The sequence below is a fragment of the Dioscorea cayenensis genome, chromosome 9, assembly GCF_009730915.1.
Source record: "Dioscorea cayenensis subsp. rotundata cultivar TDr96_F1 chromosome 9, TDr96_F1_v2_PseudoChromosome.rev07_lg8_w22 25.fasta, whole genome shotgun sequence".
NCBI classification, from domain to species: domain Eukaryota; kingdom Viridiplantae; phylum Streptophyta; class Magnoliopsida; order Dioscoreales; family Dioscoreaceae; genus Dioscorea; species Dioscorea cayenensis.
Window position 1 is genome coordinate 27675035 of NC_052479.1, and position 16612 is coordinate 27691646.

Genomic DNA, 16612 nt, shown 5'->3' on the forward strand with positions numbered 1-16612 from the left:
CAGGTCCCTATCTATGTCGATCAGACAAGAGTGAGTGGCTTTAAAAGAAATTCCAGAAATGGCTTACTATTACAAAAGCATGAAATTCAATGGAGATCTTCTTCAGTTATGATGTAATTAATGGGAGATCATAAATATACAAATAATCATCAATATGTCATCTTTGCTTTTCTATGGCCATCAGCAACTTTAAATATCATATTTATCATTTATTAAAAATGCTATCTATTAATCAGCATGCACTGACACTTAGCAATCCTTTGAGAACCTCATGCTAGACTTTTGTTTTTGTCCTCTAAGTTTGCGCCTTGGCTTTGCAAGGGTTAAGGTTAGGGTTTGAATATGGTATGAGTCCCATTAATAGTTGATGATGTAAGGAGGACCTACCAGTCTGGAATCATTTTTAATATTTAATAACCAATGTAATTTGATAACGGCGCAAGTGTACGTGCCGATCGTGTAATAAAATGTGTGTAAATATATAGTGTCGATCCACAGGAAAGTAGGTGAATACTAGTAATGACTCTAGACCTGAAAAATAGCATAAACGATATGTGTGTGAATAAAGGCAAAAGAACACAAGAGAAAAGAGAAAATTAAAGGAGATAAATCAAGGAAGAAAGCGATGTTCGGGCATAGCATCTCTCTAGGGTTATGAGGCATGGTACAATGGTTGTTTAAACATGCAATCTTATTTGACCTGAAAGGTTTACATAAATATACAAAAGCTTGATTTCTCAAGTGAAGTGTAACTGAATAGGTACATAAATAATACAGACATCCACACAATCACATTAACACTCTATGAAACCTTATTATGGACTAATGACAATATCTTAAGTAGATAATTTTTCCCCAAAAAGAGATTACCCATAATCCGAGTATAGAGAAGAAATGCAATTTCTCCTAAAATTTACTCCACATGATTTCAAAGAGCACTGAAATCATCATCTATCCACTCAGAAGGATTGTGGGAGACAAAGTCTCCTAGTTACCTTAACCAGAGGTGTACCCACTATCTTCTCAAATTGCAATAAGTCTATGCTAGGTGGGAATTTCTTCTCATCATGTATGTTTGCTAGGGCTTTTGCCTTGTTAGAAATCAAGCATTTAATCACACAATCAAACTCAAATCGATATGATTGCAAATAAGAAATCAATTAAGCATCAAAGATCCAACAACCAATGTCCAAGATATAAATCCTAGAGTTCTACTATGCCCAAACATCTACAAATTAGCCCTCGATTGATAGAGGGAAAACATTCAAGATACAAATAATAGAAGAAAACATGAAAGCCATGAAAACCCCCTTCTCAATCACGTCAATGGAGAATCACTGATGAAACCCTAGGTAAGCTTCCACGCACAGCACCAAGATGAGCTTGATGGTTACGATCTTCAATCCCCTTGAATATAGAACTGAATCACCCTTAAAAGTACTCCTTAGGTGTTGGAGATTTGTCCTTTATCTTCCTCAACCTCGCCTCCAAGAATCTCCCCCAAAGAATAGAAGAATAGAATAAAAGATGCCCTAAAAATCCTGATAAGTTCTATTTATACCTGAATGCTTACATACTGCTTACAGGCATAAGGGCTAAGTGAGCTAGAGAAGATGGTAGCGAGCCTTAACAGATGCCTTACGGCCGTATACCGCACCCATAAGGTCTTCTATTTGTGTTGCAGTTCTGCTTACAAACGTAAGGGATGGACTATAAGATTCACTGTTCTGCTCATTGCGACTGCCCTTAAGGCCGTATGATGTGATCATAAGCTCTTCTAGATAGTCCTTATGGCATCCTTACAGGCATAAGCCTTGCCCATAAGGTCCTCTAACTTGGCTCTAAATCCCCCTTACGGGCATAAGCATACCCGTAAGGTCTTTTAGAATTGACTTACGGTCGTAAGAAGGACCGTAAGCTGCTAGTAAGTCATCCAGTTTGCCTTGTCCTTGTTCTAATGATGCCAAGAGAGTAGGAATGGGGGTGGGGCGGGGAATCCCCGTTCTCCGTGGGGCCCCGCCTCGGCAGGGCGGGATTCCCCGAAACGTCCCCCCTGCGGGGCGGGGAGCGGGGAAAAAGTCCTCCCCGCCTAGCGGGGCGGGGCGGGGGCGGGGGCGGGGAATGGTCTCCCCGCCCCGCGGGGATTCCCCAAAAGAATATATTATATATTTTTAATATATTTATTAAATATTATTTCAACATTAACATAATATTATATATATATATAATCAATAAATATTTATTTGTTAATATTTTTAGTTATTATTATGGAACTCACAATTATTTCATACAAATTATTAACTATTTAAATTTATATATTTCATTAAAACATATTTATTTAATAAAATATTAAATTATTTTAATAAAATTATTATATAATATATCTACAAAATTAAAATTCAAACTTCTAATTTTCAAATTTCTAATATTCATAAAAACTAATTATTTATTTAATTTAAATGAATTGGATAATTAGGTAATTGTAATTTGTCTAGATTTTTTTTATTCAAATATCCATGTGTTGCTACATATAAGCATTATATTTTTTTATTCAAATATCCATTTGTCTAGATTTTTTCATCATACATTATATTTTTTATTTTTAATTGTATATAGCATCTTTAGCATGTGTAACATAAATGCATTAGAAATATTATAGTTATTTATAAAAAAATTTTATATTAATGTTTTGGGCGGGGCGGGGATCCCCTCTGGGGAGTGAGCGGGGGAGGATTTTTCCCCCGTGGGGAATTTTAACCGGGGAATCCCCGCCCCGCCCCACCCCCATTCCTACAAGAGAGCTCAAATTTCATCGTTTAAGGTATAAAAAGCTTTTTTTTACTCTCTCTTGTCTTTAAGCACTGTCCTAAGCCTGTTAATGCACACCAATGCACACCACACTATATTTAGCATCAAATTTCATAATATGGTTCTAATACATGCCAATTGAGTGTGCAAATTGGTATTACACTCCTCAAATTCCCCCACACTTAAGCTTTTGCTTGCCCTCAAGCAAAATAGATTATTACAAACCAAGTGGAGAAAGTGCAAGACCTCGGGTGTTCAAGAATTTAGGAGTTCCACAAGTAACTGGGGTTTCCACAATACAAGAATGATAAAAACTTCAAGTCCCAAAAATAGTGAACACTTTATTCAAGATTATCATTGTGTGTGTTTCAATTCTCTACTTCACTTCTTTCAATCTAGAGGACTTCCAAAAGCAAACAATTAGGCAAAAATCTTCTTATGCACAAGATGATAGCTTCACACATCTCCCAAGGTAGCCATTTCCCGTAAATGTTTAACAAGCAGCTTTCACACTAAAAGGTAGCTTTTTCCACATCTTTTACTATAAATACAGTAGCTTTCACTCACCTAAAGAGGTAGCTCTTTCTTGAGAGTAGATTCACACTTCTAATAGGGGTAGCTCTTTCCGTTTCTCAACTTTATTTTTTCTTTTGAAACAAGTTTTATCAAATTTGCAAACAAAATTTTCTCCAATCGACCACAAGAAGTATAATGAATAAAACTCAAAGAAGTCCAACACGTTCTAAGTTGCTACAATAGAGAAGTTGTGTGTTCTAATTAGGTGAATAACCAAGAATAGAATGCACACTAAAAAAAAATATAAAACTCAAAATAGAACAAACTCGCAAGTGTCTATCCTAATACTACGAAACTCTTCTACATTTCAAATGCACTATCATAAGTTAAACTTGGTATGTAAGAGAGTTAACAATGAAACTTAAACCACTTCCCCACACTTAATTCATACATTATCCACAATATGTGTAAAAGATAAGCATGCAAGGCAATGTAAACAATAATAAGAGGGGAGTGGAATGCGATTACTTCCCTAGTTCACACAGATGAAGTCATTGAAGGTTGGAACCAACCTAGTATGTCCTTTGTTGTGCCCTAGCAATTTGGGGGTCACTCAAGGTCAAGAAATGACCAAGTGAGTATCCCCTTTATAATTGAGGATGTTGGGTGTTGCAAATAAGTCCTGCGAGCTATACAGGAAGAACATTAAAGCTCAACAAAGTAAAATAACAAAAACAAAAAATAAAATCCACTAAAAGTAGCAAAATAAGTACAAACTAGGTAGGGCCAACCCTTGCCACAAATGATGAATACAAAGTCTGAAAAAAATACAAAATAAAATAACAATTTATGATCGACGGCATTAGATGGAGCTGAATCATTTGGTGGATGAGGTGATGATAGAGGAGTTGATGTAGTAGGAACGGGAGCTAGAACTAGAGGAGGGACTGGTCTGGAAAGCAACTCCAAGGTATGCCCAAGATCGCCCTTGATCCGTGCTTAGGAAGCAATGATGGTCTACTGGCCCTCCCGTAGCTGAAGCACGACAATCCTCAACGCCTGGATCTCTAATTATTGTCGAGGGTGAGTCACTACTGCTGTCGGCCCAGTTGGCTTAATGGCTGATGGCAGGGATGACTCATTGCTAGACTTGTCATTTGACTCATCATCCTCATCCTTACCCCCGCTAATAGTTGTTCTGTGGTTAAGGTAAGGATGAAATGGGCACTATGACGCATCATCATCCCAAGCAGCCGTAAGGTATTAAGGCCGAGAAAAGATGTGCTGGTAACCACCTCTTCTCCCTGGAGTCGATTAATCAGGCCCATAACCCGAATGAGTTGTTTGATGTACAGGCTGCAAAGATCGTACCAAGCGATACGTACTGCCCTAGTGTGCGATGAAGTCTGCCAACACATAGCAAATGTGGATGGGGTGACGCTCCATCAAGCTGTATGGAAAGAGGAGCTCCTGTCGCCCCATCACTCTAGTACTATCAGCCCTACCTAAAAAAGAGTGGGTCATGATAGCGTATACGTACCTATGAGCTGGGTGAGTGAGGAAAGAAGCTTTTGTGAGACCTAGCTTGTAACTCCACCCTTGTATCAAGTGTTGCCAAACTCCCTTAGCGGTAACGCCAGAAGAAAAGGTGATTATCAACTGCTCATACTGCGGGGTGCTAGTAAAGTCCTTGTCATATAGCCCCGATAGTATAGAAAACTCCGTGAAAGAGAGCCATAGCTATTCCTCGAATAGCTAAAATCATATAGAGCCGACTCTGTCAAATCCTATGAAGCCTCTATCCACTTTAAACATAGACTGAACAGCAAGGGTGCTTTCTCTATATGTCTGCTCATCATAAGATAAGAGCCCGCTCCAGCTGCCCAACTGGATCAACCCTATGATCACCTCCTTTAGTCCCAAGTATACAAGAGCGGGCTAGTTTACCATATGGGATAGACCAAACGGCTTCGTCTTCAAATTTCAATTTTTTTATATCTTCTTTGTTCTAACCATCCCACATTAAAAAAATACAAAGTTTAGAATACAAAAATATGAATTTGAATAAAACATGAATGCTTATAGCCTTCTTATAAGAAGGCTTACGGCCGCAAGCCTTGGGGAAAGTCACCTTTACGGCTACCTTATGATCGTAAGCCATGGGGTCAGGCCATAAGGACCCCTCCTAAACAATGGAGCTCAAAAATTTACAAATTAAGCATCTAAATCATCATTCAAACATTCCTCAACATTCATGCAATTGTTTCCATGCAACATTTCAATCAATGACTTAACAATCATGAAAACAAAGATTACATTCGAGACAAAGTTGAAAATGGAAAAACCAGTCGGTAGGAGGCTTCAGGGAAGTATAAACTTGTTTAAAAATACTTATTAATAGAAGATGAAGATAAGGGAAAAGAAAATGGGAGGAGGAGGAGGCATTGGCGAACTCAGCCTGACAAAAAACAAATTGGGAATGAAGATCAAAGGTCGCCGACAAGGCTAAAACTCTAGGTGCTTACGGGCATCTTACGGGTGTATGTCACGACCGTAAGTCTCACTGAATGAACAAATATAGGGGACTTACAGCCGTAAGGCGTGCCTCGAGGGTACACCTCCTTTACAACCAAATTTACGACTGTAAGTGACTTAGCATTGTAGTCCATAAGGTTCTCTATCTTGCTCTTACGGTCTGGCTAACGGGAATAAGGTGCCCATAGAGAACCTAGGCCGTAGTCCCGAGAAGGTTACCGGCCGTAAGGATTTCAGGTATACCAGTAAGGTGCTCTGGATGAACCTTATGGTCTCGCTTATGGGCGTAAGCCACCCATAAGGAACCTCTGAACTGTGCTCACCAGAACTTACAGACCGTAAGTGCGCTTGTAAAATTCTCTGAATTCTCCTTGCAGGGTGGCTTATGAGTGTAAGATGCTTGTAAAGCTCTCTATTGAGGCTTACGGCCTTGCTTATGGGCATAAGTAGTCTGCAAGAGTTCTAGAAAATTGAGTTGAGTTTTTCCTATTTTCTACAGTTAAGCCCAAATACATATAAGACCTGAGAAGCAAATAATGAGTGCCCAGGATCACAAACACCTGAAAATTCATGACAAGCAGAGCAATTCATTGCAAACTCAAACAAAACTACTACTAAATACTCAAACTCAACAAAATAAATTTTTTTTTTTACTTGGGGTGCCTCCCAAAAAACGTTTGTTTAACGTCACGAGCTTGACATACCTGAACCGTGCATGTCATGGAGACTCAAAGTAAAAACCCTCCTCATGACCAAAATAAATGTCTCCGAAATAATGCCCAAGTGCAAGGTCGGAGAAAATAGAGAACTTACTAAAGAACTTGACCGATTCAGGAGCTACCTCCTTGGGCGAAAGTTTTCTCTTACCTTTCTTTGGGGAAGTGATCTCTCGCCCATGCTTTTTGCTCGTGTTTTCCTTAGTCATGGTTGGTGTAAGCAAAGAGGTGGCCTCTCCAATATGAGGGTTGTCCAATGACTCATGAAAAGGCTCCTTGTGCAAGATTTCCTACACACATTCATCAACAATCGAATCAGTCTTATCAAGGAAATAGCAAGTATCATCAAAAGTAGAAAGATATTACATTACATCAGATAAAATAAACATGACTTCGTCATCCCCAAGCCTAAGTATCATTCTACCATTGCTAACATCAATAAGGGCTTAGGAGATGGCTAGGAATGACCTACCAAGAATGAGGGGCACTTCAAAATCCTCATCTACATCTAGAATCATAAAATCTATTAGGAAAATAAATTAGTCAACCTTAACCAAAACATCTTCTATGATTCCCTTAGGATGTCTAATAGAGCGGTCCGCTAGTTGTAATGTCATCCTTTTTGGTTTAAGGTCACAAAGTCCAAGCCTCTTAAACATGGTGTAAGGCATCACATTAATACTAGTATTAGATCCGCTAGGGCTTTTTCATTAACTAATTTACCAATGTTACAAGGGATAAGAAAACTCCATAGATCTATCAGTTTCCTTGGTAGTCCGTTTTGAAGTACCATTGATGCTTCTTCAAACTTCTACTTGTTTGTTAGTAGGTCCTTGAGAAACTTTGCTTACTTTGGCATTTGAGACAAGACTTCAACAAATGGTACATTGATGTGTAATTGCTTCAACAAATCCAGAAATCTCTTCAATTATTCATCTGTATAATCATTCTTCAATCTTGATGGGTAAGGGAGGTGGGTAACATACTCTTTCACTAGTGGCGGTGTTCTCTTCTCAACAATTGGAGTAAGGTCACTTTCCCATGCCGGACTCTCAATAACCTTAATTTCTGGCTCCTTTTCCTTCTCCATCACCTTTTCACTACCCGCTCCCACTTCTTTACCACATTGAAGAGTAATTCCCTTGAAATGATCATAGGGATTGGCTTTAATGTTACTCTGTAAGCTTCTTTGAGGCCGTTCGGACAATATTTTGGCAATATGCCCCACTTGGTTCTCTAAATTCTAAAGAGAAGCCTGCTAGTTTCTCATTGACACTTCTATTTTGTTGGTGAGGAGAAAATCCTGGCAGGGGCTTCTGCTGCTATACTTGATTTTCCAAAGAGAAATTGGGGTGATTCCGCCATCTTGGGTTATATGTGCCACAGTAGGGATTTCCTTGTTGTTGGGAGGCACTACCAACAAAATCTACCTGTTCGGTGGATCCGTGCACCACTGTGACAATGAAGCAATATGTCAAGGCATGTCCTTCCCCACACATGTCATACGGCATGATTTTAGCTAATTTTTGAGTAGACAAATTGTTAATCTTTCGGCTCAAGGCTTCCACCTAGGCTGCTAGTGATGTGACTTCACTAACTTTAATCATCCCAGCTAGCTTTACTACTGATTTACCTCTCAAATTCCATCGATAATTGTTCATGGCTATTTCCTCAATCAACTGCTTGGCTGCTTCGATGTGTTACTGGCAAGCGATCCTTCCGCTGCCAAATCAATAAGCTATCGGGTACTCTGATTGAGGCGTTGGTGGAAAATCTGAGCTTCCATTTGCTCAGGGAAGTTATGATGCGGGTATTTCCTTAGAAAATCTTTAAATCTCTCCCATGCTTTAAATAATGATTTAGTATCCAACTGTGCATAAACTGTAATTTCTTGACGGAACTTGGTCATTTTTCTTAAAGGGAAATAACAAGTGAAGAACGCTCTGACAAGTTGTTCCCAAGTCATGTACATGCTCGAGGAAGAGCTTGAAACCACTGTTTAGCTCTTTATTTTAGTAAAAACGGGAATAAGTTGACTTTGGTGGCGTCATCAGAAACGTTGTTGATCTTAAGCATGTCACATACTTCGAGGAATCCCCCAATGTAACTGTTAGGATCCTTGCCTGGTAATCCATGGAACTATACTAAATTCTAAACCATATGTACAAACACAAGTTTAAGCTCAAAGTTGTTTGCTGTAACTAGTGGATTGATAAGTGCTAAACTGATCATATTTTTTATATCAATTACACTACATCTAGCATGAAATTATACTTGTTTATCATCTCATTAGGAAAAAATTTCATTCTTTTGTTCACAATGACCTTTATTTCTACTTTAGGAAGAAAGAAGAGAATTTGAGGATGTTTTGAAGCAAAATGAAGCAAGTTATTGAATCAAGGCTGCACCACAATTTATAACAACCATTATGGCAACACACGATGCCTATTGTCTACACTCACCACTATCATGATAAGTCGTGGCAATATGAGCTCACTGGTAGCAACATAGAAGCTATAATGGCCTTACGACGGCCATTGTGAAGTCCATAATTGTCGTTGTCAAGATGCATAACGACTAAAGATAGTGCAATGATGCGACTTGGAGCCCAAGCAATAACTTACTCACAACGGGCATCACAACGCCCGTGGTGAGACCATGGTGGAGCCGATTACTATAAATACCCTGATATTCTCTAAATTCGGGGAGACTCTTTTGCCGAGAAACCTAAGGCTGCAGGATTTTTGGAGATCTGAGCGGCGGGAGAAAGTGTTTCTTCCATATTCCAATGTATTCTGGTGGATTTCTAAAGAGTATGTCAATGAGCATCATCAGAGAAGATTGAGCGTGATAGGCATCTTCAAAGATCATCATCAGAGGGTCGTGAGTGATATACGTCATCAGATCAGTGGCGGACCTACATGGTCGGCAGCCCGGGCTGAAGCCCGGGCTGGCTGGCCGAAAAACTTTGAAATATCTCTGTTCGGGCAGTTTGATAAAGTTTAAGCTTGGGTTGAAGTTGGGACGCAGCCCAAGCTGTCGATTGTCCAAGTCCAACTGTCATTGGGCGCAGGCGCAGCCATGAAGGTTTGGAGGAGAGGGCAAAGAGGCCATGGTTTGATCGCCGCTTGTCGGCCTGACGCTGAGTCACTGAGTGTTGAGAATGTCGGATGCGGTTGACTGCTTAAGAGTTAAGAAGAAGAAGCCATGACCTATGAGGACCATGAAGAAGTTGTAATTTAAAAAAATTAAATCGTTTCTCACTCAAGGAGAAATGCGTATTTACTTGCATCGTTTCACTTAAATAAATTGTTTTTCTAATTTTTCTCAAATTCAGAAGCCATTAACTTCCCCCAAAATTAAAATCCCTAACATTTTCCCCAAATTTACCTCCTACCTTCTGCCAGGGGCCAGGGCCACCACCAATTTCGTTCTTCTGCTACTGGCCGCCAAAGTCACCGTCACAGCCTCACAGTTTCTTCTTAATCACAAAGTCACAATTTCTTCTCAATCACAAGGCCACTACACCAAAGCAGAGACACATAAGTATGTTTTCAGTTGATGCTTTTTTTCTCTATTTCTCTCAGCCTTCTCTAGTTGCTCACTTGCTTGTATTTGTGATAATTCCTGAGCAGCAAAGCTTGTAGAAGACTAGCAGACCAGTGTTTTCATTCTCTTTAATTATCCTTGCAGTTTCAACTTTCAAGCTGCTGTTGCAATTTGGAAAATAAGAAAAGTAACCATGGGTCCATGACTGATGAGTGATGACCCGACATGCTTTCCTTTCCTGTCTTTCCTGATGTGGATGTGAATTTGAATGCTTCATCTTCATGCTTGCTTACATAAATTAATTACTTATCTTGTGGTATGAATTGTATGATCACATGATTCTCATTCATGCAACTTAATTTTTAAAGCTTCTCGGAACTTGGAAGGAATGGATTAAAATGATGAAATAGAATAAGTGGGACCGTCATGTTTGATGCTTGGCAGCTTGGAGACAAGTTGAGAATGACTGATTAATTAGATGCAAAATTAAGTGGGTCTTTCATGTTTCATCTATGTGCTAACTGCCAAAGAAATACATTAATATATATAGGGTGAGATAGAGAGTGCTTAGGAAGTGACCAGCATAGTTGCCAGAGAACATCCATTATAAAAAATCCTTGAAATAGTGCACCCATTAACTTTCTTTTGTGCCTATCTTTCTTCTAATATATTATATATATACACATGTGTATCAACCATTCACCATTGGTTTAACCTCTATGCTTTCTTAGTGCATGTTCTTTAAAAGGTATTAAGGTTAATCTTAATGTAATAACCGAATTAAGTTACTATACTTAAAGATAATTCTTCTTGACCCTGTATTTAATCATAAAAATTGGATTATGGATACCATTATACCATTACCAATAGAGTTAGGCATGACATGATACTATGATTTTTTTTGCATTTTTTGGCATTATTTTTTAGTTAAATGGGTCTACTTTGATTCTATGCTTTCTATGCCCTATAGCTATAAGCTATAAGCCTATAAGCCTATAACTATGGGAGAATTTATTTATTTTTATTGTTTGTTCTGTTTTTTTATTTTTTTATTTTTTTTACCAATATTGAAATATTTTGCTTGATGTAAATCTAAGGCCATGATTTTTTGTTTTTTTTTAATTACTGCATGTATAATTTAATGGAAACAAGTATTCTGTTTTTTTATTTTTTAATTATATATTTTTTAAATTGAAACATAATGGCTATTCTAATATTTTTTTTAATTTTTTTAATTATATAATTTATATTGTTTTACTTTTAACTAATGTTGCATATGTTCCATTGAAGCAACTAGTTAGTTTATTCATCTACTAACTCGAGTTTGTTGAGATTATTGATTTTCAAAATTGTTAATGTATTGAGATTTTGTATGGTGTAGGTTATTTAAAATGGACAAGTTTTTGACTAAAAGACCAAAAAGCACCGAGTCGAGTGTTAAAGATAATAACGCGACTACATCTTCAAGTCCGAAACGAGCAAGAGTTGAGTTTGATCAAAATAACCTAATCGTGGATCCCGGGCTTCGAATGCCAATTGAGAAATATGATGCCAACATTAGAGATGAGGTGAGACGATCTTATGTAGCAAAAGGTCCTTGTCAACCAAAGACTCACAACTTTCCTAAGAAGAAATATGGAAATCAAAATAGGTGTTTCAATCCTTCATGGTTTGATTCTTTTCCATGGCTAGAATATAGTGTGGAGAAGGATTCTGCATTTTGCTTGTGGTGTTATTTATTTAAACTAACAACTTATGGATTGCAAAGCGGGAGGGATGTGTTTTCCAAAACGGGGTATAATAATTGGAAGAATGCAATTTCTACTTTCAGAGATCATGAAGGAAATGTTGCTAGCATTCATAATTTTTCAGCTGATAAATTGGAATTGTTCAAGAACCCACGACAAAGTGTCACACAAAAGATCTCGCAACATAGTTCAGAAATGGAAATTGCTTATCGAGTTAGATTGACAGCGGTTCTAGATGTTGTGCGATTTTTGTTAAGACAAGGTTTAGCTTTTCGGGGGCACGATGAATCTTCAAGTTCCAAGAACAATGGTAACTTTTTGGAGTTACTCTATTGGTATGGTGCACGTGTTGATAAGATTGCCAAGACATTGAAAGAAAATGCTCCCGGGAATAACCAAATGACTGCTCCAAAAATTCAAAAGGACTTGGTGCATTCTTGTGCTGAAAAAGTGAGATCGCTCATTATTGAAGACATTGGTGATCGGATTTTCTCACTTATGGTTGATGAAGCTAGAGACATTTCAGTGAAGGAACAAATGGCTATTGTTTTGAGATATGTTAATTCTCGTGGACAAGTGATTGAGAGATTTCTTTGTATAGAGCATGTGACAAACACTTCATCCAAGACTTTGAAAGAGACTATTGATAATTTATTTGCAAAATATGGATTGTCCTTATCAAGGTTACGAGGTCAAGGTTATGATGGAGCTTCTAATATGCGAGGAGAATTTAATGGCCTAAAGTCACTCATATTGAAGGATAATCCATATGCAATGTATGTTCATTGCTTTGCGCATAAACTTCAATTAGTTGTCGTTGGTCTTGCGAAAAAAATGCCTATTATCAACGACTTCTTTAGTTATGTGATTAAGATTGTCAATTTGGTTGGAGCATCATGTAAAAGGAAAGATGAACTTCGACAAAGACAACATGAAAATATAGTTACACATATAGAGAAAGGTGCAATTTCTACTAGCAGAGGCCTCAATCAAGAGACAAGCCTTGCAAGACCCGGGGACACATGTTGGGGATCTCATTATTATACAATACTTCGTCTTATAATGATGTGGCAAGCTGTAACGGATGTTGTTGGAAATATTCATGATGATGGAACTAGCCCTGACCAACAAGGTGTAGCTTTGGGTTTGATTGATCGTATGGAAAGACTTGAATTTGTGTTCATATTATTTTTTATGAAAAAAGTGTTGGGTATAACAAATGGCTTGTCACAAGCATTGCAAGAGAAAAATCAAAATATAGTGAATGCTTTAGACATGGTTGAATGTGCCAAGCTTAAGTTACAATCATTGAGAGATGATGGATGGGATGAATTGTTGGCTGATGTTTCAGAGTTTTGTGTTAAAAGTGATATTGAGATGCCAAATAATATGGAAGATACTATGTTGGTCCGAGGTCGTCCAAGACGTGAGAAACAAACTACTACATATTTGCACTACTATCGCGTTGATGTTTTTTACTCGGTTAGTATTTTTCATATCACTTTCACTTTTATTTTGTTATTAAACTTTACATTTTTATTGATTAATGTTTGCTTTATTTATTTTTTATGTCAGGTTCTTGATATGATTATGCAAGATATGAATAGTCGTTTTTCAGAATCTACTATTGAATTGCTTTCTTGCATAAGTTGCCTTGATCCAAAACAATCATTTTCAAGATTTGATTCTGTTAAATTAGTTCGTATTGCTGAGCTTTATCCTAAAGATTTCTCAGAAATTGATCGAATGGCATTGGTAGATCAGTTAGAGATGTACATATGTGACATGAGAAAAAATGTTGATTTTTCTTCACTAGGAAGCATTGGAGAACTTGCTATGAAGTTGGTGGAAACAGAAAAACATGTCAGATATCCTCTAGTTTATCAGTTGATTGAGTTGGCGTTGGTCTTACCCGTTTCCACTGCTTCCGTTGAAAGAGTTTTTTCAGCAATGAATATCATCAAGACCGATTTGCGTAACAAAATGGAGGATGATTTCTTGACTGATAGCTTGGTTTGCTATATTGAGAAAGACATATTTAATGAAATTGATAATGAAGATGTTTTACAGTATTTTCAAAATATGCGAACTCGTAGGATTCAATTGGCACCTCTTGATCGTAGCAATAACAAGGCTAGCTCAAGCATTGGCTCGTAGTTTGTATTTGTAATTTTCATTTTTATTTCAGTTGCTATGTATTCTCTTTGAACTTTGTCAGTATATTTATTATTAATATTGAATATCAACTTAGTTTGTATTGTCCTTTAAATTTGTCATTGTATTTTATAATTAATGTCGAGCATTAGCTTTTATTTAAGCCAGGGCTGGATCAAATTCCTGGGTCCGCCACTGCATCAGATAATCCTGGGATCCTCTAATCCCCATCTTCAAAGAATTATTTGAGGGAGTTAGTCTAGGAATACGTTAAATGCTTATTTATTCTTTATTTGGTCTTGTGCTTTGATACTTTGTTTTGTATGATCCATAAGAATCTAATTCGAGGGGAATTGTATGCCTAGCTCCCTCGGTTATTATTTATGAATCTTGATTGATTAATATAAATTTTCTAGTTTTCATAATCATTGCATGTTATTAATTGATTATTACATGTTGATGTGGATGAGGAGGATATGCCCCCATATTGATGACACCCATGCCATGATAGATTTATGCATGTTCTTAGAGATTAGACATAGCTAGGTTTCGGAATAGGGATTGATTGTAACTTAGGCTAAGGATCTGATTGGTTTCTTCTCATGGCAAAGCTAGGAGGCTGGGATGGAAGAGATTCTAATTTTTTAGAAAAAAACATGCAACATTATGAGAAAGCTTGATAACATTGCAAAGATTAAACTAACAATTTGAAATAGATACCTCATGAACTTGAAAATCTCCATGGAATATAGAGCTTTGAGTTTGAGCTTGTCTAGTAAACTTATTGATATGAAATATCAAAGAAAAAATTGATCACAATCTTTGAATGAATCAAGGAACAATGGTTTTGTGTTCAATACCTGCAAACATATCCCTTTTGCAATACCTTTCTCTTCAGGTTATCAGTTCCAAAATATCTTTTATTATCCCAATTTTTATATGGGAGCAAAATCAATTTACCGAAACTCCTGCAAGCATATCAAACAATTAAGAAATCTGCTAAGAATTCAAGAATATTAATACAAAAAATTGAACCACAAATACAAATACTAGCAAGAATAAAATTGCAGTGTTTGAGAGGAAATGGTGGTATGATGTTTCACAAACTCACTGTATATAATTAAAAGATTTCATCGGAGAAGCAAAAATGCAATACAAACTAAAAGCACAGTAGGAAATAGAGCTCATATATTTTTATCCATTTATTAACATTATAAGGAATCGTAATAGAAGGAAAAAAAACTGACTAATGAATCGTTTTGACAACACAAAGAAGAAATGCTTCTGAAGGTTTATGTTATAAAAGTAGTGATAACTGATTCTGTTGCTTGAATGGTTTTAAATTAAGATTGTACGTGTATTGTGGATGCCAAAATGCAGTAAATCAGGATAATGCTAAAATCCAACTTTTCACCTTTATAAGAATCTTTTGGGACATAACTACTAACGCAGTTTGCCAAATTAATCCAGCCTTAGTACATATCTTCTAACATGCTAACAAAATCTACCAAAGATTATCATGTGCATCAATAAAGAATTTGTTCTTTCTACAAGTAAAAATCAAAAGGGAAAAGAGCTATTAGGATTCATCATTTGTGTTGCTTCTTCCCATTTCCTTCACTTGTAGGTTGTTATTGTTCATATGAAATGGTTATTAATATAACTTTTCAAAATTACAAGATCAATAGAGACCTGAAATCCACAAAACCCATCCCAACTTCCCAATTCCTCCAAAATCATAAGATTGACACTATATAAATAATTAAATTTCCCAAATTTCAGCTCTGATGCACTCAACCCGCATAGAACACTACTATACCTCAAAATCGATCTAGATCTATTGTGTGTGTTCCAAGTCAGAGATTTCTTCAATTCTTTTTGTGAATTTGTATGGAATTTTTCCATTTTCATGAAGAGAAAAAGTGATGAGGTTGTTATTCAAGTTGAGGACACAGAGCTCAGAGAAGTTGGTGAGGGGGCCAGCGACTCACTGGAAAGGGAAAGGTCCTAGAGGACAAGGTGTGCAAAGTGGCCCTAGGTGCAAGGACAAGATTGCTGAAGAAGACTCTGGCGCGAATACAAGCTTGTTGGAAGACTCCGGCTCGAGGACAAGGTTGCTGAAGAAAATGAGAAATGTGGGTTGGGATTATGCAGCCAGTAAAGATAGTGGGAAATTTTGAGTGGGTTGGGAGAACTAGATCTAGGGGTTTTCCCATAAAAATTGAAAAGACTTATATTAAAATTGCTATTATTGTAGATTTATTATTATTATTATTATTATTATTATTATTATTATTATAAATATATAATAATAATTTATTTATTCTTCAATAAATATATATTTATTCCTTAATTTTTAATTTTTAAAAGAAATCTGAGAGTATTATAATTCTATAATTAATTCATTATAATTCTAACATATAAATATTATCACAATTATATACAAAAAAAATTAATACCAAATTTTAAACCAGTTCTTTGATGATACTAAGCTAAACATTTTAGTTTATTCAAAAATAAATATAAAACTTAGTTTATGGGAAAAAAAAAACACCTGTTAAATTTGGCTCCCCAACATCTCACTGT

The 16612-nt window shown here is 36.7% G+C and overlaps 1 protein-coding gene and 1 non-coding gene across 2 annotated transcripts; both read left to right on the forward strand.

Moving 5' to 3' along the window:
- The first annotated feature begins 8371 nt into the window (after positions 1-8371).
- On the forward strand, positions 8372-8478 carry LOC120269852. Its single transcript, XR_005539483.1, has one exon. It is a non-coding gene; the product is annotated as a small nucleolar RNA R71 (small nucleolar RNA).
- A 755-nt stretch (positions 8479-9233) lies between these two features.
- Positions 9234-16206, forward strand: LOC120268631 (zinc finger MYM-type protein 1-like). The gene is made up of 5 exons (XM_039275946.1): positions 9234-9575; positions 9913-10121; positions 11506-13354; positions 13448-13941; positions 15942-16206. Exons 1-5 carry the CDS (start codon positions 9234-9236, stop codon positions 16204-16206), a joined length of 3159 nt encoding a protein of 1052 aa, XP_039131880.1.
- The last annotated feature ends 406 nt before the right edge of the window (positions 16207-16612 follow it).

What these genes read in the sequence shown, in the direction of transcription:
- LOC120268631 (XM_039275946.1), top strand. Translation starts at nt 9,234, where the DNA reads ATGGTGGAGCCGATTACTATAAATACCCTGATATTCTCTAAATTCGGG. An exon ending in TGTTCGGGCAGTTTGATAAA is followed by an intron (nt 9,576 to 9,912) that starts GTTTAAGCTTGG and finishes TCTCAAATTCAG; the next exon opens with AAGCCATTAACTTCCCCCAA. An exon ending in GATAATGAAGATGTTTTACA is followed by an intron (nt 13,942 to 15,941) that starts GTATTTTCAAAA and finishes ATTTTCATGAAG; the next exon opens with AGAAAAAGTGATGAGGTTGT.